The following is a 25,311-nucleotide window of genomic DNA, read 5'->3' as shown; positions in this document are numbered from 1 at the left end:
CTGCACGTCTCAGTCGAGTCGTTCTGCACACCTCGTCCCTGCTCTGGGGGGTCAGGGCGGCCAGTGAGGGGACCTCCTTCCCTGGCGAGCGTGGTCACTGTGTATTCCCTTCTGTCCTTGGATCCTGTCCGGTTGTCCAGTCGAACGACAACCAGTTCCTCTGGGAGCTCATCGGAGGTCCCCCGAAGACCAGGAACATGTCCGCTTGCTGGCAGGATGGCCGGTTCTTCGCGGAGAACGAAACCTGGGTGGTGGACAGCTGCACCAAGTGCACCTGCCGGGTGAGGCCCCAGCGACCTGCTGCCTCGGCAGGCGGGCATCCACACGGTCCCCCACCCCATCCCCCAGCCGTCCCCCCCAGCTCGTCCCCCCCAGCCCGTCCCCCACCCCGTCCCCCTCCCTGTCCCCCACCCGTCCCCCACACTGTCCCCCAGCCGTCCCCCAGCCGTGTGGAGTGCCCAGTGCATGGTGACGGCATGGACGCGGCTGGTCCTTGGCTGACCGTAGGGACGCAGGGAAGCAGAGCTGGCTGCAGATTAGGCTTCCCAGCCTCACTGCTTTGCACATAGAGAAACCCAATCCTGGGGAGGGGACGGGTCTCAGCCAGGGTCCCCGGGGGTCCCTCTGCTTCGTGCCGAGATCTCAGCTCTGCCAGGGCCAGAGGCTCAGCAGACGGGGCCGGTGGGCGGGTCACGTAGGTCTCCCTCCGTTCTCCACCAATGTGGCCTCGGACGTCACAGACCCGAGCTGACCCTGCCATCCGTCCTGCCCGCCGGCCGGCAGCAGGGGAGGCCTCAGGGTTGTCCTGGCTCTGCAGGGGAGGGGAGGAGGCAAGGACGGGGGACGCAGAGGGTCAGCTCTGGGCAGGAAGGACACAGGCTATTGGGCGCTTGTGGGCGTCAGGCCCGTGGGCAGAGACCATGGTGGACATTCCAGCCCTGGACCATGGGCCGTTCATAAGCGAGTGCTCTCCTTTCTTCACTTGTAGAAATTTAAAACCGTTTGCCACCAAATCTCCTGCCCGCCAGCAACCTGCGCCAACCCGTCCCTGCCGGAGGGGGAGTGCTGCCCGTCCTGCTTCCACTGTGAGTGTGGCCGCCGGGTCTCCCGGGCTCCCCCCTCTCGTCTGCTCGGCACCAGTGGTTTCGGCACACAGGGCGAGGCTGGGGCTGTGCGTGCCCAGGGGTGCTCCACACTGACTGGTCACTGGCCAGCAAGCGTCTGCTAGGCCTTGAATTAGGGACTGGAGGCTTCTGTGCTGGCCAGTGCCCTCTGGCTGAGGAGCCCTTGCTGCCTGACCACTGGGCGCGGAGAAGCCTGGCGTTGGCCCGGCGTGAGCGCCCTCTGTGAGTCATGCGCAGCTTGGAGCCCTGGGTGTGTCAGCATGAGTCATCCTTGCAGTCACACCCTTTGGGGAAAAGACAATGGAAAATAAAACAGCTGCCAAAGACCATCATCCTAGTGACAGAAACACGCTCCCAGGAAGGGACACCCAGACAGGGATGAGATGGACGCACGTCCACAGCCTCCCGTCCCTGCCCTGCGGGGCCCCTGCACTCAGCAGCCTCTGGGGCGTCTCCACAGGGCACACACCTGCCACCGAGTCCGTCTTCCGGAGCCAGCCTCGCTGAGGCCAGGCTGTGCCCTTCATCCCGCAGGGGCTCCCGGTGCTGCCACCCCAGGGACGCCTGGGCCCCGTCCTTCCGTCAGCCGTCTGTGTTGGCCGAGTGGCTGGGCCCTGGCTTTCTCTGACGTGTCTGGGGTTGTCTTCTTACTCTTCATCCTCACACCTTGGGTCTGGGCCGAGCGGTTGCTGATGACCCGAGGCTGGACGAGGGTGCTTCCTCGAGCCGCCAGGCCCCCTGTCCCTGCACGTCCACCCATGTGAGCCAGGCCCCCTGTCCCTGCACGTCCACCCATGTGAGCCAGGCCCCCGATGCAGGGCAGTTGTGGGGTCTGGTGGGGCATAAGCCACCGCACAGGGTGCTTCCTCTTGCTGGTGGCCGAGACGTATGTCCTCCCTGGGTGGACAGGAGTGGATCTCGACAGAGCTCAGGCCGTCACACAACGAGTTTGAGCAAAACCTCTTTCCTGGGTTTCAGACTTGCCTGTAAAATTCAGAGCGTGATCCCCACGACTCAGGGCCGGTTTTAAGGTTACGAGTCACCCTGCCTGACGTGTGCGCCCCCGTGACGGGGATGCACCAGATACAACTCTGACAACACCAGGGTCTCCGCTGGGCCAGAGGGGGCATCGCCACACGGGAAGGCGCGGGCAGCCCGCTCTCCAGCTCTGCGCACACTCGGAGGGCTGTCACTGCCGTGTGACCGCCCCCGCACCGGGAACGGTGTCTTTCACTGCTCCCCGGACACGCCTCCCGTGCTGTCACTCTCTGTTCTCTAACTTGGGGGCTGCAATCTCCTGTGGAAAATGTACTGGCAAAAAGCTGCTTTTATTCGACTTGTCCAACTTGAATGACTCGGCGCTAAGTGCACTGACCTGCAAGTCCGACTAAGTTTCCTTGCCACCCAGCAACCGGCAAACAGAGGTGTTTGATTGGAACACCTGCCCAGAACGCAGTGTGCACGTGACCTGGCCTCTGCGCCCAGCACTGCGCCAGAGGGCACCGTGGCCTCAGACCTTGTCCTTGCACACCCACCACGGAGGCCGCCCCCACGCCGGAGGCCGCGCCCAGCGCACCACCCTTCCCACCCTCTCCCGGCGGGCAGCTCCTGACTCTGACCCGGGACCAGACCTGGGGTGCCTGGTGTTTGCCCACGGGGAAGTAGGGGGTCCTCCTCCATAGGAGTTTGCCGCCGCTGTCCTGAGGGCGTGGGTCCCCCCATGGGGCGTGTGCCATCCTTGGGCAGAGGCTTGACGGCCTGTGTTTCCCACAGCGGCGGACGGCGAGGAGGGCTGGTCCCCGTGGGCTGAGTGGACCCAGTGCTCTGTCACCTGCGGGCCTGGCACCCAGCAGAGGGGGCGGTCCTGCGACGTCACCAGCCACACCTGCACGGGGCCGTCCATCCAGACGAGGATGTGCAGCCTGGGCAAGTGCGACCACCGCTGTGAGTGTCCCGCCACCGGCCGTCCCTGCGTGGGTGGGTCACCGACCAGGGGATGTGGGTTTGGGAGGACAGCCTCCCACGGCCTTTCTGGGGTGCTCCGAGCCTCATCCAAGGGCTCCTGCTGGGTCCGCTCCCCTCAGCCTAACCGATGAGCAGACTCCCAGCCGGGCATCCCACGCTGATACCTGCCCCTCGTGTGCTAGTCCGGCAGGACGGTGGCTGGAGCCACTGGTCACCCTGGTCGTCCTGCTCCGTGACCTGTGGGGTCGGCAACATCACGCGGATACGTCTCTGCAACTCACCGGTGCCCCAGATGGGAGGCAAGGGCTGCAAAGGCAGCGGCCGCGAGACCAAGAGCTGCCAGGGCGTCCCGTGCCCAAGTGAGTGCTGGATGGGCACGTGGGGCGGGTCTGGGGGCGCGCATGTGGGTGGGGACTGTGGGGGCGCGCACGTGGGTGGGGGCCTGTGGGGACGGGTACATGGGCGGGGACTGTGGGGGCGGAGTCTGTGGGGACGCGCACATGGGCGGGGATTGTAGGGGCGCGCACGTGGGCGGGGACTGTGGGGGCGCGCACGTGGGCGGGGGTCTATGGGGGGGCTTGCATGTGGGTGGGGCCTGTGGGGGCGGGCACATGGGCGGGGACTGGGGGCGGGGTCCGTGGGGCGGGCACGTGGGCGGAGACTATAGGGGCGCGCACGTGGGCGGGGGTCTATGGGGGCTTGCACGTGGGTGGGGACTGTGGAAGCGGAGTCAGTGGGGGTGCGCACGTGGGCGGGGCCAGGGCCTGCACCGTCGCCTCCCCTGTTCAGTCCGGTGAGGACCCAGCTGGCCCGAGTGGGGAAAGCCGCCCGTCCCCTTGGCCCGGAAGCGCCCCTGGGTGGGGACGCGCTCATCTGAGCCGTGCGGGTGCATTACCGCTGACCTGCCACCCACGACGGCCGTCCACAGTCCTGGCACGGGTCCACGCGGACAGCAACACGCGGGTCCCCAGCTCCAGGATGCCTTTGGGAGCCTGATTCGTGGGCTGCCCTGTCACTCACAGAAAGCGAGCGGGTGGTTGCTTTCACTGCTTGTTACTGTGTCCTGGTGGCCACGAGGCAGCGTTCGCAGTGACCCCAGCGTCGTACAGCCTCTCGCGTACCTGACCGAGGTCACCTGCAGCCCCCGTGGCTAGTTCTCAGCCTCCAGACACGTGGTGCTGTGCTGTGGTTCCTCTTCCCAGAGCTACAAACCAATCAGCCGAGGTCCGGTCCTTCCCGTCACCCGGATCTCGGGTCACAAAGGGTTCTCTCCAGTTCTCCTGTCGCCTCTTCCCTCCCGGCCCGCCCCGCGGGTCACTCGTGCCGGACGCTGTCTCTGCTCTCTCCCCGCAGTCGACGGCCGCTGGAGCCCCTGGTCGCCGTGGTCCGCCTGCTCCGTCACCTGTGCCGGCGGCATCCGGGAGCGGACGCGCGTCTGCAACAGCCCGGAGCCCCAGCACGGGGGGAAGGCCTGCGTGGGGGACGTGAGGGAGCAGCAGATGTGCAACAAGAGGAGCTGCCCCATAGGTGCGCGGGCGTGGGGGGGCCGGGGGGGCTGCCCGCGGGGGCCCGCGCGCCGGACACCCAGCCGGCGGCCCTCAAGGCGTGCGCCGTCCCGCGCCTCGGTTGCTGCAGCCTCGGGAGTCTTTGCGGTGACCACCCCGCTTTCATTTTGGCTGAAGGAAGAAAGTCTAGAAAAGAAAACTCAATCTCAGCACACGTTAGCCACTATGCCAGGTTCCTCTGCATGTTCAGGGCAGTGTCCTGGGCGATGATGGGAAGTCTGGTGTCTGGGCTGGGACACCGTGCGGTCACCAGCCTCTGGGGGACAGTGTCCTGATCACCCTGCGCCGAGTTCAGGTTCGTGGTGGCTGCCGGGCCCGTGGCCTGACCTCCCTGCTTCCCCGTGCAGACGGCTGCTTGTCCAACCCCTGCTTCCCGGGAGCTCAGTGCAACAGCTTCCCCGACGGCTCCTGGTCCTGCGGCTCCTGCCCGGTGGGCTTCCTGGGCAACGGGACCCACTGCGAGGACCTGGACGAGGTGGGTGCCCGCCAGGCAGAGGGGCGTCCATCCGCGCAGCTGGGGTCGGCGGGCTCACCTCCGCTTGTCCCCGCAGTGCGCCCTGGTCGCAGACGTCTGCTTCTCCACCACCAGCAAGTCCCTCCGCTGCGTCAACACCGACCCCGGCTTCCACTGCCTGCCCTGCCCCCCTCGCTACAAGGGGACCCAGCCCTTCGGGGTCGGCCTGGAGGCAGCTCAGACGGAGAAGCAAGTGAGCAGGGCGACCCTTTGCGTGAACGTCAGGCTTCCGGCTGTCAGCCAGGACCCGGGGCAGGGAGGGTGGAGGGGGCAGGAGAGAGGGTGATGGTCGCCGCCCTCAGACGGATCTGTGGGGGTGCAGAGTTCTGTTGTCATGCACGGGCTCCAAGGGGACCGGGTCTGGTTTTTCATGAGTGAGCTCCACGCGGTCATCTGTGGCTCGGACACAAGTTGGCAGCGCTCAGTGGGGTGGACGCTGCCTCACGGTCGCTCGGTGGGAACAGAGTCCGAGTCTCTGGATGCGCCCCAGACGCTGCCCGTCTGCAGCGACCCTCCAGAGGGCCCCGCCCCCGCGCGACCCTGAGCGGGCCTGGCCTCGGACCCTCCCGCGGGGGCTGGCGTCTCAGTGAGCCCTGCCCGTCCCCCAGGTGTGTGAACCCGAGAACCCGTGCCAGGACAAGACGCACAGCTGCCACGCACAGGCGGAGTGCATCTACCTGGGGCACTTCAGCGACCCCATGTACAAGTGCGAGTGCCAGACGGGCTACGCAGGCGACGGGCTCATCTGCGGGGAGGACTCGGACCTGGACGGCTGGCCCAACAAGAACCTGGTCTGCGCCACCAACGCCACCTACCACTGCACCAAGGTGAGGGTGTGGGGGCGGGGCTTCCTCGGTGGCCCTGACAGGTGCCCCGCCCTCCTGGGGCGCCCCGTTCTCTGACAGCGGGCGGGCATCAGCCCCGAGACCCCAGGAAGGGTGCCTGTGGGTGTGACTGCCCGGTGAGGGTCATCCACACCCCGGACGCCGGGGCAGGGACAGCAGACGGCGTCCGTCCGTGAAGCTCAGGTTGCTATAAGGACATCCTCAATTTATTTTTTCATTCTCATGAAGTTTCAGTTAGGAATTTAGTCACTTAGATTATGGTGTGTCTGATAAGGCTGTGCTAGAATCCCACGCCTGGTCTGACAGGCTCCTGTGTGCCTGCTGAGAGGGGCCCCCGCTGTCCCTGCTCCGTGCTGGCCCCGGGATGTCCTCGCTCCTCACGGACCGGGGTTGAGACTTGGCTCAGACGCGGCCCTGGCGCCCAGCTTTTGCGGTGATGCAGACCCGTAGCAGAGACGCCGGCTTTGCCGCCCGCCCTCCTGGGTGTTTCCAGCGCCCCCACGTTGCTGGGGCCCGCACAGCTCCGTCCTGACTTAGAATACAGCGGGCTCAGGCGACGGCCATGCCAGCCGTCTGCTTTCTGGGAAGAGCTGACCTGGGGGCAGTGACCCGGCTCGTGGAGGCTGGGCCTCAGGCTCTGAGCCGGTCACTGCTCGGTTCCAGCCTAGGGCCCACCTGGCTCACTCAGGCGGGTTAGCACTGTGGGAGCCTCGGTTTTCTGGTGGACGGGCTGAAGTTTGCGGGAAGGAGAGGGGCCCCCGCTGAAGGCTCTGTCCTCATTCGGGAGCGACAGTCCCTCGTCAGGAGTCACGCAGCTTCTCAGGGTCCTGGGCCAGGACACAGCCTCTTTCGTCTCCACTGCATGGGGTGGTGACACCCTCTCTAGGCAGCACTGGAAATGCGCGTGCCTCTGGCCTCGCTGCGTGGCCTCCCGCGCTCCGTGAGGACCGATAAGTGACATCGGCCTCTCCACTCTGTGTCCACGGCGTTTATCCGCCTGCCCTCCCGGACACGGGCTCCCCGGGTGCCCGTCTAACTGTGCGCTTCCTCTGACCACAGGACAACTGCCCGCTGCTGCCTAACTCCGGGCAGGAAGATTTCGACAAGGATGGCACCGGCGACGCCTGTGATGACGACGATGACAATGACGGCGTCACTGATGAGAAGGTCTGAGCACCTGCCCTGGGTCTCAGGGGTCTGGGGTTCCGGGGGGGCATCACCTCCTGATAAAACAGTCACCGTGAATCATTGTGACGGGCGTCCCTGGCTACGTCGTCCGCAAGTCACCACCGCGAGCGCTGGTCTGTCAGGATAGAACGGTGACCCCAGCAAGCGTGGTGCTGTCCGGGTGCCCGGCCAGAACCGTTTGTGATGGTTTCGTTTACTTTCAGTGGCTAGAAGGGACGCACCACCTTCCTCCGGGTGGAGGCCAGGGGTGGGCGGGACCTCACGACGCAGGTGAACTGGCCTCTACGGCAGTATGAGGGATCCCCACTTCCTGAGCAAACTCACAAAACGGGGGTGCTTTGTGGTCAGGACACGATGCAGGACGAGCAGGTGGACAGTAGTATTTTACAGCTTCATGGTGTCTGACGTCCGCTGCCCGTTCCTCACGCATTCACTCAACACTGACGTGTCTGTCCTCGCCAGGAAGCTCATGCTGTGGGAAATACCAGAACTTGTCACGGGGGTGATTATGAAAGGCCCCAGTGCGGGAGTGTGCTCAGCCTGGGGGCACGGGCCCTCCCTCCTCAGTCCCTGCGCCCACAGCTCCCGACGGTGGGCCGTCCAGCAGACGTTCCTGGGCTGCTGCTTAAGCCCGTCCTCTGCCCTTTTCTAGGACAACTGCCAGCTCCTCTTCAACCCCCGGCAGTTTGACTACGACAAGGACGAGGTCGGGGACCGCTGTGATAACTGCCCGTACGTGCACAACCCCGCCCAGATCGACACGGACCACAACGGCGAGGGGGACGCCTGCTCTGTGGACATCGACGGGGACGGTCAGTGCTGCCCGTTTCAGCGCCTGTCCTTAAGGTCCAGTGAGACCTGTGGGCGAACGTTTATTCGGTACTTGTTGGGTACGCCGGACCTCACCTGTGCACTGAGCTCACCTGTGCACCTAGCTCACCTGTGCACCGAGCTCACCTGTGCACCGAGCTCACCTGTGCACCGACCTCACCTGTGCACCGAGCTCACCTGTGCACCGAGCTCACCTGTGCCCTGAGCTCACCTGTGCACCGACCTCACCTGTGCACCGACCTCACCTGTGCACCGAGCTCACCTGTGCACCGAGCTCACCTGTGCCCTGACCTCACCTGTGCCCTGACCTCACCTGTGCACTGACCTCACCTGTGCACTGACCTCGCCTGTGCACTGACCTCGCCTGTGCATTGAGCTCACCTGTGCACTGACCTCGCCTGTGCACCTAGCTCACCTGTGCACTGACCTCACCTGTGCACTGACCTCGCCTGTGCATTGAGCTCACCTGTGCACTGACCTCACCTGTGCACCTAGCTCACCTGTGCACTGAGCTCGCCTGTGCACTGAGCTCGCCTGTGCACTGACCTCACCTGTGCACCTAGCTCACCTGTGCACTGACCTCACCTGTGCACTGACCTCACCTGTGCATTGAGCTCACCTGTGCACTGACCTCACCTGTGCACTGACCTCACCTGTGCACTGAGCTCACCTGTGCACTGACCTCACCTGTGCACCTAGCTCACCTGTGCACTGAGCTCGCCTGTGCATTGAGCTCGCCTGTGCACTGACCTCGCCTGTGCACCTAGCTCACCTGTGCACTGAGCTCGCCTGTGCACTGACCTCGCCTGTGCACTGACCTCGCCTGTGCACTGAGCTCACCTGTGCACTGACCTCACCTGTGCATTGAGCTCACCTGTGCACTGACCTCACCTGTGCACCTAGCTCACCTGTGCACTGAGCTCGCCTGTGCACTGACCTCACCTGTGCACTGACCTCACCTGTGCATTGAGCTCACCTGTGCACTGACCTCACCTGTGCACCTAGCTCACCTGTGCACTGAGCTCGCCTGTGCACTGAGCTCGCCTGTGCACTGACCTCACCTGTGCATTGAGCTCACCTGTGCACTGACCTCGCCTGTGCACCTAGCTCACCTGTGCACTGACCTCACCTGTGCATTGAGCTCACCTGTGCACTGACCTCACCTGTGCACCTAGCTCACCTGTGCACTGAGCTCGCCTGTGCACTGAGCTCGCCTGTGCACTGACCTCACCTGTGCACGGACCTCACCTGTGCATTGAGCTCACCTGTGCACTGACCTCGCCTGTGCACCTAGCTCACCTGTGCACTGACCTCACCTGTGCATTGAGCTCACCTGTGCACTGACCTCGCCTGTGCACTGACCTTACCTGTGCACTGACAGAAGATGAGATGAGTCACTAAGCTGTTCTCACAGGGCCCATGGTCCGTCTGCCTCTCTCTCCCTGTGGGGCAAGGGCAGGGGTCATCAACCTCTGGGCCATCCTTGGAAAACCACAACCTGGCATCTTGCCCCCTCGGACGCCAGCTCTGGAGCCCCTCATGGCGTCTTCTCTGATGCACATGCTGTCCAGACCCCCAAGGGCCCAGTTTCCTCCTCACTACCTGCTTCTCGGGGGGTCTGGTCAGCATGTGTGCCTCTCCCCAGGGGTACCTATGACCAAGATCTTATTTCTCTCCATTCTTTGTTTTTTGTTTATGTTTTAGTGAGAGACAGAGAGACACAGAGAGAGAGGGACAGATAGGGACAGACAGGAAGGGAGAGAGATGAGAAGCATCAGTTCTTCGTTGTGGCACCTTAGTTGTTCATTGATTGCTTTCTCATATGTGCCTTGACCAGGGGACTACAGCAGACCGAGTGACCCCTAGCTCAAGATGTCGACCTCAGGGTTTCACACTTGGGTCCTCAGCGTCCCAGGCTGACACCCCGTCCACTGCGCCACCGCCTGGTCAGGCTCCCTCCGCCATTCCTTGCAAACCTCCCCCAGGTTCCAGGTGTCCACAGACAGGAACCTCTGATTCCACTAGGCTGACCTTTAACCCCAGTGTCCCGTGCCCAGAAGCAGCTTGCGGGCCCCACGCCTGCACTCACCCTCACCTGTGCATTCCCTGCTGTGGCACTGACCACTTCCCCAACTTCAGGACTGAGTCCAGATTGCTAGGGAGTCTCCTCCAGCAGCGTCCGGTCCTGTCCAGCCCACCTGGACCCGGGCTGCCCCTTCGCCTTCCCAGACCCTTCCCTTTGCCCCGTGGTTGGGGACGTTTGCAGCCTGGTCGCTGGTGGCTGTGTCCTTGCGGCCCAGCGCAAATGACCCATGTCTTCTCGTAACTCCACTTGTCCCGGGTCATGGTCCGTATTTGTGTTTCCTGAAATACGGTCACGCACCTGTCGTCTCTGCCGCCGTGACTTTCCCGCTAACGTCGGGGTGGGTGATGGCGAGGCTCGTCACGCCCAGGCACCCAGAGGCTGTCCCCTGGATGGGTGTCCCGGGAGGTGTCCCAGCAGACCCAGACCCAGACTAAGCGGTGACACAGCCAGGACCCCCCGGGTGGCCTCGCCCAGGAAACTCCGAGAGCTGGTTCTGTTTTAAATGGAGGGAATTTGAACATTGATGGGGAATCTCACATGTTCTTCCACAAAATCCGACGTTCACATTTCTCCACGTGTGTTACACGCAAGCGCGGCTGTAAGAGATTTAACGGGATAGGGAAGCCCTGTCGCTCGCTCAGCAGGCTTCTTTCTGTCCCCGAACACCCGCAGATGTCTTCAACGAGCGAGACAACTGTCCCTACGTCTACAACACTGACCAGAGAGACACGGACGGCGACGGCGTAGGTGACCACTGTGACAACTGTCCCCTGGTGCACAACCCTGACCAGGTAACCGAGGGGCGGGCGACCGATCAGTGCCTGTGAGCAAGGGGGGTGTCCGGGACTTAGTCACAGGTAGAAACATCCTGTGGGTCTCCACGAGCCCCTCCAGGACACGGCGGCGTGGGCCCGTCCGTCCATCATTTTAACGGAAAACACTTCTTGGACTCGGAGCGCGGGCGGTGCTGCATCTGGTGGCCCCAGGCCCGGCGAGCGGAGGCTGTGCCCGTGCTCTGTAGGGACGTCGTGTCTCCGTCTCGTTCCCCGAGTCTCTCCGAGGACGTGGCCTGTGGGAGACACAGCGGGGACGGACGTGTAGGCGTAGTTCACGGGGTGCCCGGTGGGCAGCAGTGAGCCTGCAAAACCGTGCATTCCTGTGTCACTCATTGATCCTGGCAGCGTTTTCTGTGTGAACAACTGCAGACCTGTTTCTGCCCGTGGGCCACGTCAGAAAGGGACTTGATTCCGGATGGTTTTCTCCAGTGTCCCCCGAGTGCAGGGAGTGCCGTCGAGAGGTGGTGGGGGGGACAGAGACTCCTGCATTGTGCCTCGTTGTGTGTGGACAGCCGTGGGACCTCAGACGCTTGGCTCCCGTCCACAGCCCCGCTGTGCGCGGGCTGGATGCCGCCGTCCCGTCCAGATGCCCACGGTGACCGTCGGCTGGGCACGGCTCGCTGGACGGACGCTCAGTGCTGCTCTCTGTGCTCTGTCCCCAGACTGACGTGGACAATGACCTCGTGGGCGACCAGTGTGACAACAACGAGGACATCGACGAGGACGGCCACCAGAACAACCAGGACAACTGCCCCTACGTCTCCAACGCCAACCAGGCCGACCACGACGGGGACGGCCGGGGGGACGCCTGCGACTCGGACGATGACAATGACGGCGTCCCCGACGACCGGGACAACTGCCGGCTGGTCTTCAACCCCGACCAGGAGGACTCGGACGGTAGGTGTGCGGCCGGGACGCGGGGCAGCGTCCTCCGCCTGCCCGGCGCCCTGCGGCCTCCGCCGAGACCTCCTCTGCGTGTCCCACTCCAATTGCTTGTCTATGTGCATCCACACGAGCGTGGTCCCGGCCTCTGTGAGAAAGGGCCAGTGACGGACAGGCTGGAGCAGGGGCTCGCCGTCCTGAGCGCGGCCTCGGGGCCCTCCGGAGAGCCACAGGGCTTCAGCAGGGGACATGTCCGGTCCCCACCGCTGCTCAGCTCGGGGACGGGCTTGTGGCTCCGGGTGGGGGGATCTGGGCTTCTCCCCAGGAGGAGGACTGATGTGCGTGGGAGCCTTTCGTGGTTTTTAGGGTTTCCTCGCCACACACTGAGGGGGTGCGTGCCACTGCGCAGGAAGGGGGTAGTTGAAGAATGAATGGGAACTGGTTATCTTTTCCTTCCTCTGTGCGGGGGCACTGACAGGGCCCGTTTAGTGACCTGTAGCCCATCTGTGGGGACTGGGTGCCGTGGGGGGCACAGGGCCCGGCCGCCGCCTCTCCCCACCTCTCTGGGAAGTCCTGATCCCCTGGGCGGCAAAGTCACTTTCAGCGGCTCTGTTGCCATGGCGATGGTGGGCGGGACGACATGAGGGTCACACACGATGCTCGGAGTGTGTGGACGCCCACACACATCCACGCTGGCAGCTTGCCCGCTCACTGCCCGTCTCAGTTCAGAGCCGGTGAGACCTAACGGTGATCCCTGCCCCCAGAGGACGCTGCCCGGGGTAGGCTCGGCCAGCAGGGTTCGGGAGGGTCCAGGCCTCTGCCGGCATCAAGCGTGGTGCCCCTGGGGTGAGCGCCGACCCTGAGGCTGTGCCTGGCCTCCCGAGGTCCGTGCGCTGCGTGTCCTCGGACCCGGGGCGAGCCGCGCCCCACACTCCGGTTTTCCCGTGTGTCCGTGCCGACAGGGGATGGGCGGGGAGATGCCTGCAAGGATGACTTCGACAATGACAGCGTCCCGGACATCGACGACGTGTGTCCCGAGAACAGCGCCATCAGCGAGACCGACTTCAGGAACTTCCAGATGGTCCACTTGGACCCCAAGGGCACCACTCAGATCGACCCCAACTGGGTCATCCGCCACCAGGGCAAGGAGCTGGTGCAGACGGCGAACTCTGACCCCGGCATCGCCGTGGGTGAGCCCCCCGCCCTCCAGCAGCCACGGTCCCGGGACAGGCGAGCCCCCTGCCCCCCAGCAGCCGCGGTCCCGGGACAGGCGAGCCCCCAGCCCCCCAGCAGCCGCGGTCCCGGGACAGGCGAGCCCCCAGCCCCCCAGCAGCCATGGTCCCGGGACAGGTGAGCCCCCCCGCCCCCCAGCAGCTGCGGTCCCGGGACAGGCGAGCCCCCCAGCCCCCCAGCAGCCGCGGTCCCGGGACAGGCGAGCCCCCCCCAGCAGCCACGGCCCCGGGGCAGGACCACCGCTCTCCTCAGAGGCCCGTCCGGTCCCCGTCCCCCTGTGGTCTGTACATCCTGCCCCCTCAACACACACACGTGCCTCTCCTACGTCGGGGGTCTCACATCCTGGAAGCGCTTTGCCGTTTTGTTTTATAACCTTCGGCTGCAAACTGTCCCATGAGGCAGCAGAGCTCGGCTGGGGTTCCACAGGTCCGATCTGGACAGAGTCCGGCCCGTGTCGTTAGCGCCACGGCCATGGAACCAGAGCCGGGTGGGAGCATGTCCGAGTGCCCCCATCAGGGCTCCACGTGGAGGGTCCGGTCCGGTCCGGTCACCCCCGAGAGGTGGCTCTGCCCGCCCCTCACGGCTCTGCCCGCCCCTCACGGCTGCCATCCTCTCTGGCGTCCAGGTTTTGACGAGTTTGGGTCAGTGGACTTCAGCGGCACGTTCTACGTCAACACGGACCGGGACGACGACTACGCCGGCTTCGTCTTCGGCTACCAGTCCAGCAGCCGCTTCTACGTGGTCATGTGGAAGCAGGTGACCCAGACCTACTGGGAGGACCAGCCCACCCACGCCTACGGCTACTCGGGCGTGTCCCTCAAGGTGGTCAACTCCACCACGGGGACCGGCGAGCACCTGAGGAACGCCCTGTGGCACACGGGGAACACAGCGGGACAGGTGAGCGCCTGTGGCACACGGGGAACACAGCGGGACAGGTGAGCGCCCTGTGGCACACGGGGAACACAGCGGGACAGGTGAGCGCCCTGTGGCACACGGGGAACACAGCGGGACAGGTGAGCGCCCTGTGGCACACGGGGAACACAGCGGGACAGGTGAGCGCCCTGTGGCACACGGGGAACACAGCGGGACAGGTGAGCGCCTGTGGCACACGGGGAACACAGCGGGACAGGTGAGCGCCTGTGGCACACGGGGAACACAGCGGGACAGGTGAGCGCCTGGGGCGGCGGCTCCGGCCACCGCGGTTTTCGGGAGAGCTGTCCACCCCACTGAAGTCAGACCCCTACACATCTGTCCATTTTAATCCAGACGACAGCAATTTGAACAATGTCATACTGAGCCTCTGCCTCATGGAGGGTGGTGAGCTTGATGAACCGCATGACGACCCTCTCGCAAATCGCACACATTTCTGTCCTCTGCTAGAGGGAGGGGGCTGCTTTTGAAAGTGCATTTCCACCCTGGCCGGTTGGCTCAGTGGTAGAGCATCAGCCCAGCATATGGAAGTCCCAGGTTCAATTCTCGGCCAGGGCACACAGGAGAAGCGCCCATCTGCTTCTCCACCCCTCCCCCTCTCCTTCCTCTCTGTCTCTCTTCCCCTCCCACAGCCGAGGCTCCATTGGAGCAAAGATGGCCCAGGCGCTGGGGATGGCTCCTTGGCCTCTGCCTCAGGTGCTAGAGTGGCTCTGCTTGCAACAGAGCGACGCCCCGGAGGGGCAGAGCATCGCCCCCTGGTGGGCGTGCCGGGTGGATCCCGGTCGGGCGCATGCGGGAGTCTGTCTCTGTCTCCCTGCTTCTCGCTTCAGAAATACACACACACAAAGAAAGTGCATTTCCCCCGTGGTCCGAGGTTCAGGAAGCAGAGGGTCCAGAGTTGGGTCCGTGAGCCCAGCCCCTGCGCCGTGGTTCCGGCCGATGGGTTCCTACGTGCACTAGAATGTCGTGCCAGGGGCGTGAGTCGTAGAGACTCGTCTGCAGAGCGACGGGCGTGTCTTCCACCCGGTGTTGTGAAGCCGTGCTCCGGGCTGCGGGCGCCCGTTGTCCTCACGCCTGACAGTTTCCCCTCAGGTTCGGACGTTATGGCACGACCCCAAAAACATCGGCTGGAAAGACTACACTGCCTATCGGTGGCACCTGACCCACAGGCCGAAGACGGGTTACATAAGGTGGGCCACTTCGTGTCCCCGAGGGTTCTGGCGGGCGGGTCTCCCGGTCAGGGACGTGTTTGCTGGGCCGCACGTGTGGACGGACCCGCCCGGGCGGTTCTGCTGGCAGCTGGTGCCGGGCTTTTCCCTCAGGGGCTTCCTCCTCTCTGTCCTGCGCCTTCTACCACTAGTCACTGATTTAAAGAGAACAAACAAAAGCAGGCCCTGGTGGGCAGCCCAGTGGGCTGGACTGGCACTGATGGGCCGAGGTTGCGGGTTCGATCCCCGGTCAGGGCACAAACAGGAATCGACCGATGAATGCGTGGACAGGGGCAACAACAAATTGCCATTTCTCACTCCCTCGCCCACCCCCTCTCTACAACCTACCAACCAACCAATAAAAAGTAACAACGCAAACAGAGCTGCTGAGGGACAGTCATACCTGCCTTATGAAGACGACCTGGAGGGGGACAAGCTCTGTCCTCCCAGGACGCCCCCAGGCGTGCAGGACGGGGCCGCTGGCTCCCAGGATGCCTCCAGGCGTGCAGGACGGGGCCTGTCCTCCCAGGATTTCTCCAGGTGTGCAGGACGGGGCCTGTCCTCCCAGGACGCCCCCAGGTGTGCAGGACGGGGCCTGTCCTCCCAGGACGCCTCCAGGCGTGCAGGACGGGGCCAGTGGCTCCCAGGACGCCTCCAGGCGTGCAGGACGGGGCCTGTCCTCCCAGGATGCCTCCAGGTGTGCAGGACGGGGCCTGTCCTCCCAGGATTTCTCCAGGTGTGCAGGACGGGGCCTGTCCTCCCAGGACGCCCCCAGGTGTGCAGGACGGGGCCTGTCCTCCCAGGACGCCTCCAGGCGTGCAGGACGGGGCCAGTGGCTCCCAGGACGCCTCCAGGCGTGCAGGACGGGGCCTGTCCTCCCAGGACGTCTCCAGGCGTGCAGGACGGGGCCTGTCCTCCCAGGACGCCCCCAGGCGTGCAGGACGGGGCCTGTCCTCCCAGGACGCCTCCAGGCGTGCAGGACGGGGCCAGTGGCTCCCAGGACGCCTCCAGGCGTGCAGGACGGGGCCTGTCCTCCCAGGACGCCTCCAGGCGTGCAGGACGGGGCCTGTCCTCCCAGGACACCTCCAGGCGTGCAGGACGGGGCCGGTGGCGTCCCAGGACGCCTCCAGGTGTGCAGGACGGGCCGGTGGAGTCCCAGGACGCCTCCAGGCGTGCAGGACGGGGCCTGTCCTCCCAGGACGCCTCCAGGCGTGCAGGACGGGGCCGCTGGCTCCCAGGACGCCTCCAGGCGTGCAGGACGGGGCCGGTGGCTCCCAGGACGCCTCCAGGCGTGCATGACGGGGCCGGTGGCGTCCCAGGACGCCTCCAGGCGTGCAGGACGGGGCCGCTGGCTCCCAGGACGCCTCCAGGCGTGCAGGACGGGGCCGGTGGCTCCCAGGACGCCTCCAGGCGTGCAGGATGGGGCCGCTGGCTCCCAGGACGCCTCCAGGCGTGCAGGACGGGGCCGGTGGCGTCCCAGGACGCCTCCAGGCGTGCAGGACGGGGCCGCTGGCTCCCAGGACGCCTCCAGGCGTGCAGGACGGGGCCGGTGGCGTCCCAGGACGCCTCCAGGCGTGCAGGACGGGGCCGCTGGCTCCCAGGACGCCTCCAGGCGTGCAGGACGGGGCCGCTGGCTCCCAGGACGCCTCCAGGCGTGCAGGACGGGGCCGCTGGCTCCCAGGACGCCTCCAGGCGTGCAGGACGGGGCCGCTGGCTCCCAGGACGCCTCCAGGCGTGCAGGATGAGCCGGTGGCTCCCAGGACGCCTCCAGGTGTGCAGGACGGGGCCGGTGGCTCCCAGGACGCCTCCAGGTGTGCAGGACGGGGCCGGTGGAGTCCCCGCGACTCTGAGAACTGGCATGCGCTCCCTGGGAGAGCCGTGGACCTCCGATGTGTGAACAGCTCCCCTAAAGCCAGTCTCTGTGTGACAGCCTTCTTCACGGTTTTCAGTAAAACAACACAGGACGATTTAAACGTGGAGTATTCGTGCAAAGCTCAGCTGTGAGAATCAGGGCCCGATGCTGTCAGGGGCTTCCCGGGCGTGGGGTGGAGGGGTCTCGCCCACCAGAACCCGCAGACGGTAGCAGCGTGCAGGCTGGGGGCCCGGGAGTGCATTTCTTCAGGGGAATCTGCGCCCGTTCACTCACCTGCTCCTCGTCAGCCCGTGAGCCCTGGGGACGGCGAGCCCCTCCTGGGCGGGGTGGGCGGGGCCCTCCTGGCTGTCATGCAGCTCAGTCAGTGGGCTCAGCACCGTAAGCCCGTGGCTGGGGTGCCTGTGAGAGCCACGGATGGATGACCGTGGGGAGAACCCAGGGCCCGTGCAGACGGAGAGCTGCCTGCTCTACGGACAGATGGACAGACGGAATAGGAGGGCGTGCTGCTCGCCAGGCGGGACTGCTCTTTGGCCCTGGTGGGCGGAGACCCCGGTGGAACCCACACCCACTCTGACGGCGGCCACAGCGAGTCTGACGCTGCCCAGTTACTCACGGCTGGAGAGAGGTCGGGGTGGTGCGGAGCCACGGTGTCCAGCGTGGCCAGGGGAAGAGGTCCCTGTTCTCTGCCGAAGGGAAGCCCGGAGCTCACGGTCTCTTCCCCCCGCCCCCAGGGTCCTGGTGCATGAGGGAAAGCAAGTCATGGCGGACTCGGGGCCCATCTACGACCACACGTACGCCGGCGGGCGGCTGGGCCTGTTTGTCTTCTCTCAAGAGATGGTCTATTTCTCTGACCTCAAGTACGAGTGCAGAGGTGGGTGTGCAGATCGGTTAGCAGGAGGCACGGGGAGGGGACGCAGGCCTGTCCTCCTCAGGGGCTGCCCCGCCGGGCAGGACGCTGACCGCTCGGTCCTGGCCGATGTCTGCTTGACCAGCTTCGTTTAACTGTTCACTTGTTTGTTTTACATTGAAGTGGATGTCTTTGGTGGGACAGACGCTGCCCAGTTACTCACGGGCCCCACCATCCCCACTGCGCTCAGTCCTGTGGCTCCTGGGCCTTCTGCCCCCCCCCCCAGGCCCTTAGAGGGACTTGAGATTGTCACCCTTGTGGAGGGAGGGAGGGAGGGAAGGAAGGGAGGGAGGAAAGGAAGGGAGGGAGGGAGGGTGAGGGAGGAAGGGAAGGGAGGGAGGGAGGGTGAGGGAGGGAGGGAAGGGAGGGAGGGAGGAAGGAAAGGTAGGAAGGGAGGGAGGGAGGGAGAGAAGGGAGGGAGGGAGGGAGGGAGGAAGGAAAGGAAGGAAGGGAGGGAGGGAGGGAAGGGAGGGAAGGGAGGGAGGGAGGAAGGGAGGGAAGGAAGGAAGGGAGGGAGGGAAGGAGAGAGGGAGGGAGGGAAGGAGGGAAGGAAGGGAGGGAGGGAGGGAGGGAAGGAGAGAGGGAGGGAGGGAGGGAAGGAAGGAAGGCAGGGAGGGAGGGAGGGAGAGAGGGAAGGAAGGAAGGGAGGGAGGGAAGGAAAGGAGGGGAAGGAGGGAGGGAGGGAGAGAGGGAGGAAGGAAGGGAGGGAGGAAGGAAGGAAGGGAGGGTGAGGGAGGTAGGTTCTGTTAACTCTACAATTGTATTTGGATCAAAATATTAGAGACTGGAGGGGAACTTGGCTCTTATCTGGTCCCATTCCACCCTGTCCCCCAGAAAGAGGACGGAAATAAGGCTCAGAGATACTTTTCTAAAACCAGACATTAAGTACAGCGATGAAGGAAACACAAGAATGTTGCTTTACCTTCTTGCATCTGGCGAAGTTTTCTTTTTCATTAGGCTAGGTGGCCTTTCTGAACATCTCTTCTTTTCCCCTTCCCCTTCCCTTTCCTTTCTTTCCTTTCCTCCTTCCTCCTTCTCTTTCTCCCTCTTTCCTCCCTCCCTCCCTTCCTTCCCTCCCTCTCTCCCTCCCTCCCTACCTTCCTTCCCTCCCTCCCTCCCCCACCCCCTGCGACCCTCCCTCCCTCCATGCCTGTCTGCATCCACGCATTCATCCAACCATATGTGGATGTCTTCTTTAAATTAAAATTTTCCTGGCCTGACCTGTGGTGGCGCAGTGGATAAAGCGTCAACCTGGAAATGCTGAGGTCGCCGGTTCGAAACCCTGGGCTTGCCTGGTCAAGGCACATATGGGAGTTGATGCTTCCTGCTCCTCCCCCCCCTTCTCTCTCTGTCTGTCTCTCCTCTCTCTCTCTCTCTGTCTCTCTGTCTCTCCTCTCTCTCTCTCTCTCTGTCCCTCCTCTCTCTCTCTCTGTCTCTCTCTGTCTCTCCTCTCTCTCTCTCTGTCTCTCCTCTCTCTCTCTGTCTCTCCTCTCGCTCTATCTCTCTGTCTCTCCTCTCTCTCTCTGTCACTTCTCTCTCTGTCTCTCTGCCCTCCTCTCTCTCTCTCTCTGTCTCGCCTCTCTCTGTCTGTCTGTCCCTCCTCTCTCTCTCTGTCTGTCCCTCCTCTCTCTCTCTCTGTCTCTCCTCTCTCTCTCTCTGTCTCTCCTCTCTCTGTCCCTCCTCTCTCTCTCTCTCTGTCTCTCCTCTCTCTCTGTCTCTCCTCTCTCTCTCTGTCCCTCCTCTCTCTCTCTCTTTCTGTCTCTCCTCTCTCTCTCTCTGTCCCTCCTCTCTCTCTGTCTGTCCCTCCTCTCTCTCTGTCTCTCCTCTCTCTCTCTCTGTCCCTCCTCTCTCTCTCTCTTTCTGTCTCTCCTCTCTCTCTCTCTGTCCCTCCTCTCTCTCTGTCTGTCCCTCCTCTCTCTCTGTCTCTCTCTCTCTGTCTCTCCTCTCTCTCTCTCTGTCCCTTCTCTCTCTCTCTGTCCCTCCTCTCTCTCTCTCTGTCTCTCTCTCTGTCCCTCCTCTCTCTCTCTGTCTCTCCTCTCTCTCTCTCTCTGTCCCTCCTCTCTCTGTCTGTCCCTCCTCTCTCTCTCTCTCTCTGTCTCTCCTCTCTCTCTCTCTGTCCCTCCTCTCTCTCTATGTCCCTCCTCTCTCTCTGTCTCTCCTCTCTCTCTCTCTGTCCCTCCTCTCTCTCTGTCTCTTCTGTCTCTCTATCTCTGTCCCTCCTCTCTCTCTCTCTGTCTCTCCTCTCTCTCTCTCTGTCCCTCCTCTCTCTCTCTGTCCCTCCTCTCTCTCTGTCCCTCCTCTCTCTCTCTCTCTCTGTCTCTTTCTGTCCCTCCTCTCTCTCTGTCCTCTCTCTCTCTGTCCCTCCTCTCTCTCTGTCCCTCCTCTCTCTCTCTCTGTCTCTCCTCTCTCTCTCTCTCTGTCCCTCCTCTCTCTCTCTCTTTCTCTCCTCTCTCTCTCTCTGTCTCTCTCTGTCCCTCCTCTCTCTCTCTCCCTCCTCTCTCTCTGTCCATCCTCTCTCTCTCTCTGTCCCTCCTCTCTCTCTGTCTCTCCTCTCTCTCTCTGTCCCTCCTCTCTCTCTCTGTCTCTCTCTCTCTGTCCCTTCTCTCTCTCTCTCTGTCCCTCCTCTCTCTCTGTCTCTCCTCTCTCTCTCTGTCTCTCCTCTCTCTCTCTGTCCCTCCTCTCTCTCTCTGTCTCTCTCTCTGTCTCTTCTCTCTCTCTGTCTCTCCTCTCTCTCTCTCTGTCCCTTCTCTCTCTCTCTGTCTCTCCTCTCTCTCTCTCTGTCCCTCCTCTCTCTCTCTGTCTCTCCTCTCTCTCTCTCTGTCTCTCCTCTCTCTCTCTCTGTCTCTCCTCTCTCTCTGTCTCTCCTTTCGCTCTCTCTCTGTCTCCTCTCTCTCCGTCCCTCCTCTCTCTCTCTCTCTCTCCTCTCTCTCTCTCTCTGTCTCTCTCTCTCTGTCTCTCTCTCTGTCCCTCCTCTCTCTCTCTGTCCCTCCTCTCTCTCTGTCTCTCTCTCTGTCCCTCCTCTCTCTCTCTCTCTCTGTCCCTCCTCTCTCCCTCTCTGTCTCTCTCTCTCTGTCCCTCCTCTCTCTCTCTGTCTCTCCTCTCTCTCTGTCCCTCCTCTCTCTCTCTCTGTCTCTCTCTCTGTCCCTCCTCTCTCTCTCTGTCTGTCCTCTCTCTCTCACTGTCTCTCTCTCTGTCTCTCTCTGTCCCTCCTCTCTCTCTCTGTCTCTCTCTCTGTCCCTCCTCTCTCTCTCTCTCTGTCCCTCCTCTCTCTCTCTCTCTCTTTCTCTCCTCTCTCTCTCTCTGTCTCTCTCTCTCTGTCCCTCATCTCTCTCTCTCTCTGTCTCTCTCTCTGTCCCTCCTCTCTCTCTCTGTCCCTCCTCTCTCTCTTTCTGTCTCTCTCTCTGTCCCTCCTCTCTCTCTTTCTCTGTCCCTCCTCTCTCTCTTTCTGTCTCTCTCTCTGTCCCTCCTCTCTCTCTCTCTCTGTCCCTCCTCTCTCTCTCTGTCTCTCTGTCTCTCCTCTCTCTCTCTCTGTCTCTCCTCTCTCTCTCTCTCCTCTCTGTCTCTGTCTTTCCCTCCTCTCTCTCTCTGTGTCTCCTCTCTCTCTGTTGTCCCTCCTCTCTCTCTCTCTGTCTCTCCTCTCTCTCTCTCTGTCTCTTCTCTCTCTCTGTCCCTCCTCTCTCTCTCTGTCTCTCTCTCTGTCCCTTTTCTCTCTCTCTCTCTCTGTCTCTCCTCTGTCTCTCTCTGTCTGTCCCTCCTCTCTTTCTCTGTCTCTCTCTGTCCCTCCTCTCTCTCTCTCTGTCTCTCCTCTCTCTCTCTCTGTCTCTCTCTCTGTCTCTCTCTGTCCCTCCTCTCTCTCTCTCTGTCTCTCTCTCTGTCCCTCCTCTCTCTCTCTGTCTCTCTGTCTCTGTCCCTCCTCTCTCTCTCTCTGTCCCTCCTCTCTCTCTCTGTCCCTCCTCTCTCTCTCTGTCTCTCTCTCTCTGTCCCTCCTCTCTCTCTCTCTGTCCCTCCTCTCTCTCTCTGTCCCTCCTCTCTCTCTCTGTCTCTCTCTCTGTCCCTCCTCTCTCTCTCTATGTCTCATCTCTCTCTCTCTGTCTGTCCCTCCTCTCTCTGTCTCTCCTTTCTCTCTCTCTGTCTGTCCCTCCTCTCTCTCTCTCTCTGTCTCTCCTCTCTCTCTGTCCCTCTCTCTCTCCCTCTCTGTCTCTCTCTCTCTGTCCCTCCTCTCTCTCTCTGTCTCTCCTCTCTCTCTGTCCCTCCTCTCTCTCTCTCTGTCTCTCTCTCTGTCCCTCCTCTCTCTCTCTGTCTGTCCTCTCTCTCTCACTGTCTCTCTCTCTGTCTCTCTCTGTCCCTCCTCTCTCTCTCTGTCTCTCTCTCTGTCCCTCCTCTCTCTCTCTCTCTGTCCCTCCTCTCTCTCTCTCTTTCTCTCCTCTCTCTCTCTCTGTCTCTCTCTCTCTGTCCCTCCTCTCTCTCTCTCTCTGTCTCTCCTCTGTCTCTCTCTGTCTGTCCCTCCTCTCTCTCTCTGTCTCTCTCTGTCCCTCCTCTCTCTCTCTCTGTCCCTCCTCTCTCTCTCTCTGTCTCTCTCTGTCTGTCCCTCCTCTCTCTCTCTGTCTCTCTCTGTCCCTCCTCTCTCTCTCTCTGTCTCTCTCTCCCTCCTCTCTCTCTCTGTCCCTCCTCTCTCTCTCTGTCCCTCCTCTCTCTCTCTGTCTCTCTCTGTCCCTCCTCTCTCTCTCTGTCCCTCCTCTCTCTCTCTCTGTCTCTCTCTGTCTGTCCCTCCTCTCTCTCTCTGTCTCTCTCTGTCCCTCCTCTCTCTCTCTCTGTCTCTCTCTCTCCCTCCTCTCTCTCTCTGTCCCTCCTCTCTCTCTCTGTCCCTCCTCTCTCTCTCTGTCTCTCTCTGTCCCTCCTCTCTCTCTCTCTGTCCCTCCTCTCTCTCTCTCTGTCTCTCTCTCTCTGTCCCTCCTCTCTCTCTCTCTCTGTCTCTCCTCTGTCTCTCTCTGTCTGTCCCTCCTCTCTCTCTCTGTCTCTCTCTGTCCCTCCTCTCTCTCTCTCTGTCCCTCCTCTCTCTCTCTGTCTCTCTCTGTCCCTCCTCTCTCTCTCTCTGTCCCTCCTCTCTCTCTCTCTGTCTCTCTCTGTCTGTCCCTCCTCTCTCTCTCTGTCTCTCTCTGTCCCTCCTCTCTCTCTCTCTCTGTCTCTCTCTCTGTCCCTCCTCTCTCTCTCTGTCTCTCTCTCTCCCTCCTCTCTCTCTCTGTCCCTCCTCTCTCTCTCTGTCCCTCCTCTCTCTCTCTGTCTCTCTCTCTGTCCCTCCTCTCTCTCTCTCTGTCCCTCCTCTCTCTCTCTGTCCCTCCTCTCTCTCTCTGTCTCTCTCTCTCTATCCCTCCTCTCTCTCTCTATGTCTCATCTCTCTCTCTCTGTCTGTCCCTCCTCTCTCTGTCTCTCCTTTCTCTCTCTCTGTCTGTCCCTCCTCTCTCTCTCTCTCTGTCTCTCCTCTCTCTCTGTCCCTCTCTCTCTCCCTCTCTGTCTCTCTCTCTCTGTCCCTCCTCTCTCTCTCTGTCTCTCCTCTCTCTCTGTCCCTCCTCTCTCTCTCTCTGTCTCTCTCTCTGTCCCTCCTCTCTCTCTCTGTCTGTCCTCTCTCTCTCACTGTCTCTCTCTCTGTCTCTCTCTGTCCCTCCTCTCTCTCTCTGTCTCTCTCTCTGTCCCTCCTCTCTCTCTCTCTCTGTCCCTCCTCTCTCTCTCTCTTTCTCTCCTCTCTCTCTCTGTCTCTCTCTCTCTGTCCCTCCTCTCTCTCTCTCTCTGTCTCTCTCTCTGTCCCTCCTCTCTCTCTCTGTCCCTCCTCTCTCTCTTTCTGTCTCTCTCTCTGTCCCTCCTCTCTCTCTTTCTCTGTCCCTCCTCTCTCTCTTTCTGTCTCTCTCTCTGTCCCTCCTCTCTCTCTCTGTCTGTCCCTCCTCTCTCTCTCTCTGTCTCTCCTCTCTCTCTCTGTCTCTCCTCTCTCTGTCCCTCCTCTCTCTCTCTCTGTCTCTCCTCTCTCTCTGTCTCTCCTCTCTCTCTCTGTCCCTCCTCTCTCTCTCTCTTTCTGTCTCTCCTCTCTCTCTCTCTGTCCCTCCTCTCTCTCTGTCTGTCCCTCCTCTCTCTCTGTCTCTCCTCTCTCTCTCTCTGTCCCTCCTCTCTCTCTCTCTTTCTGTCTCTCCTCTCTCTCTCTCTGTCCCTCCTCTCTCTCTCTGTCCCTCCTCTCTCTCTGTCTCTCTCTCTCTGTCTCTCCTCTCTCTCTCTCTGTCTCTCCTCTCTCTCTGTCCCTCTCTCTCTCCCTCTCTGTCTCTCTCTCTCTGTCCCTCCTCTCTCTCTCTGTCTCTCCTCTCTCTCTGTCCCTCCTCTCTCTCTCTCTGTCTCTCTCTCTGTCCCTCCTCTCTCTCTGTCTGTCCTCTCTCTCTCACTGTCTCTCTCTCTGTCTCTCTCTGTCCCTCCTCTCTCTCTCTGTCTCTCTCTCTGTCCCTCCTCTCTCTCTCTCTCTGTCCCTCCTCTCTCTCTCTCTTTCTCTCCTCTCTCTCTCTGTCTCTCTCTCTCTGTCCCTCCTCTCTCTCTCTCTCTGTCTCTCTCTCTGTCCCTCCTCTCTCTCTCTGTCCCTCCTCTCTCTCTTTCTGTCTCTCTCTCTGTCCCTCCTCTCTCTCTTTCTCTGTCCCTCCTCTCTCTCTTTCTGTCTCTCTCTCTGTCCCTCCTCTCTCTCTCTCTCTGTCCCTCCTCTCTCTCTCTGTCTCTCTGTCTCTCCTCTCTCTCTCTGTCTCTCCTCTCTCTCTCTCTCCTCTCTGTCTCTGTCTTTCCCTCCTCTCTCTCTCTCTGTGTCTCCTCTCTCTCTGTTGTCCCTCCTCTCTCTCTCTCTGTCTCTCCTCTCTCTCTCTCTGTCTCTTCTCTCTCTCTGTCCCTCCTCTCTCTCTCTGTCTCTCTCTCTGTCCCTTTTCTCTCTCTCTCTCTCTGTCTCTCCTCTGTCTCTCTCTGTCTGTCCCTCCTCTCTCTCTCTGTCTCTCTCTGTCCCTCCTCTCTCTCTCTCTGTCTCTCCTCTCTCTCTCTCTGTTCTCTCTCTCTGTCTCTCTGTCCCTCCTCTCTCTCTCTCTGTCTCTCTCTCTGTCCCTCCTCTCTCTCTCTGTCTCTCTCTCTCTGTCCCTCCTCTCTCTCTCTGTCCCTCCTCTCTCTCTCTGTCTGTCCCTCCTCTCTCTCTCTCTGTCTCTCCTCTCTCTCTCTCTGTCTCTCCTCTCTCTGTCCCTCCTCTCTCTCTCTCTGTCTCTCCTCTCTCTCTGTCTCTCCTCTCTCTCTCTGTCCCTCCTCTCTCTCTCTCTTTCTG

At 62.1% G+C, this 25,311-nt stretch overlaps 1 protein-coding gene across 2 annotated transcripts in view; it reads left to right on the top strand.

Moving 5' to 3' along the window:
• Positions 1 to 25,311, top strand: part of THBS2 (thrombospondin 2) — a 43,221-nt gene that overhangs the window by 10,585 nt on the left and 7,325 nt on the right. For both annotated transcript variants that reach the window (XM_066247969.1, XM_066247970.1), the window contains exons 6-21: positions 141 to 281; positions 989 to 1,085; positions 2,898 to 3,068; positions 3,272 to 3,448; positions 4,443 to 4,616; positions 5,002 to 5,129; positions 5,206 to 5,361; positions 5,777 to 5,995; positions 7,073 to 7,180; positions 7,854 to 8,013; positions 10,791 to 10,909; positions 11,617 to 11,851; positions 12,799 to 13,026; positions 13,695 to 13,966; positions 15,092 to 15,189; positions 17,812 to 17,951. In XM_066247969.1, coding sequence (XP_066104066.1) covers positions 141 to 281; positions 989 to 1,085; positions 2,898 to 3,068; positions 3,272 to 3,448; positions 4,443 to 4,616; positions 5,002 to 5,129; positions 5,206 to 5,361; positions 5,777 to 5,995; positions 7,073 to 7,180; positions 7,854 to 8,013; positions 10,791 to 10,909; positions 11,617 to 11,851; positions 12,799 to 13,026; positions 13,695 to 13,966; positions 15,092 to 15,189; positions 17,812 to 17,951 — 2,623 coding nt within the window. The remainder of the gene's footprint in view (positions 1 to 140; positions 282 to 988; positions 1,086 to 2,897; positions 3,069 to 3,271; positions 3,449 to 4,442; positions 4,617 to 5,001; positions 5,130 to 5,205; positions 5,362 to 5,776; positions 5,996 to 7,072; positions 7,181 to 7,853; positions 8,014 to 10,790; positions 10,910 to 11,616; positions 11,852 to 12,798; positions 13,027 to 13,694; positions 13,967 to 15,091; positions 15,190 to 17,811; positions 17,952 to 25,311) is intronic.

Source organism: Saccopteryx bilineata, chromosome 12 (assembly GCF_036850765.1).
Source record: "Saccopteryx bilineata isolate mSacBil1 chromosome 12, mSacBil1_pri_phased_curated, whole genome shotgun sequence".
Classification (NCBI taxonomy): domain Eukaryota; kingdom Metazoa; phylum Chordata; class Mammalia; order Chiroptera; family Emballonuridae; genus Saccopteryx; species Saccopteryx bilineata.
The sequence above is the reverse complement of the archived record's forward strand: the minus strand, read 5'-3'. Positions and strand labels throughout refer to the sequence as shown.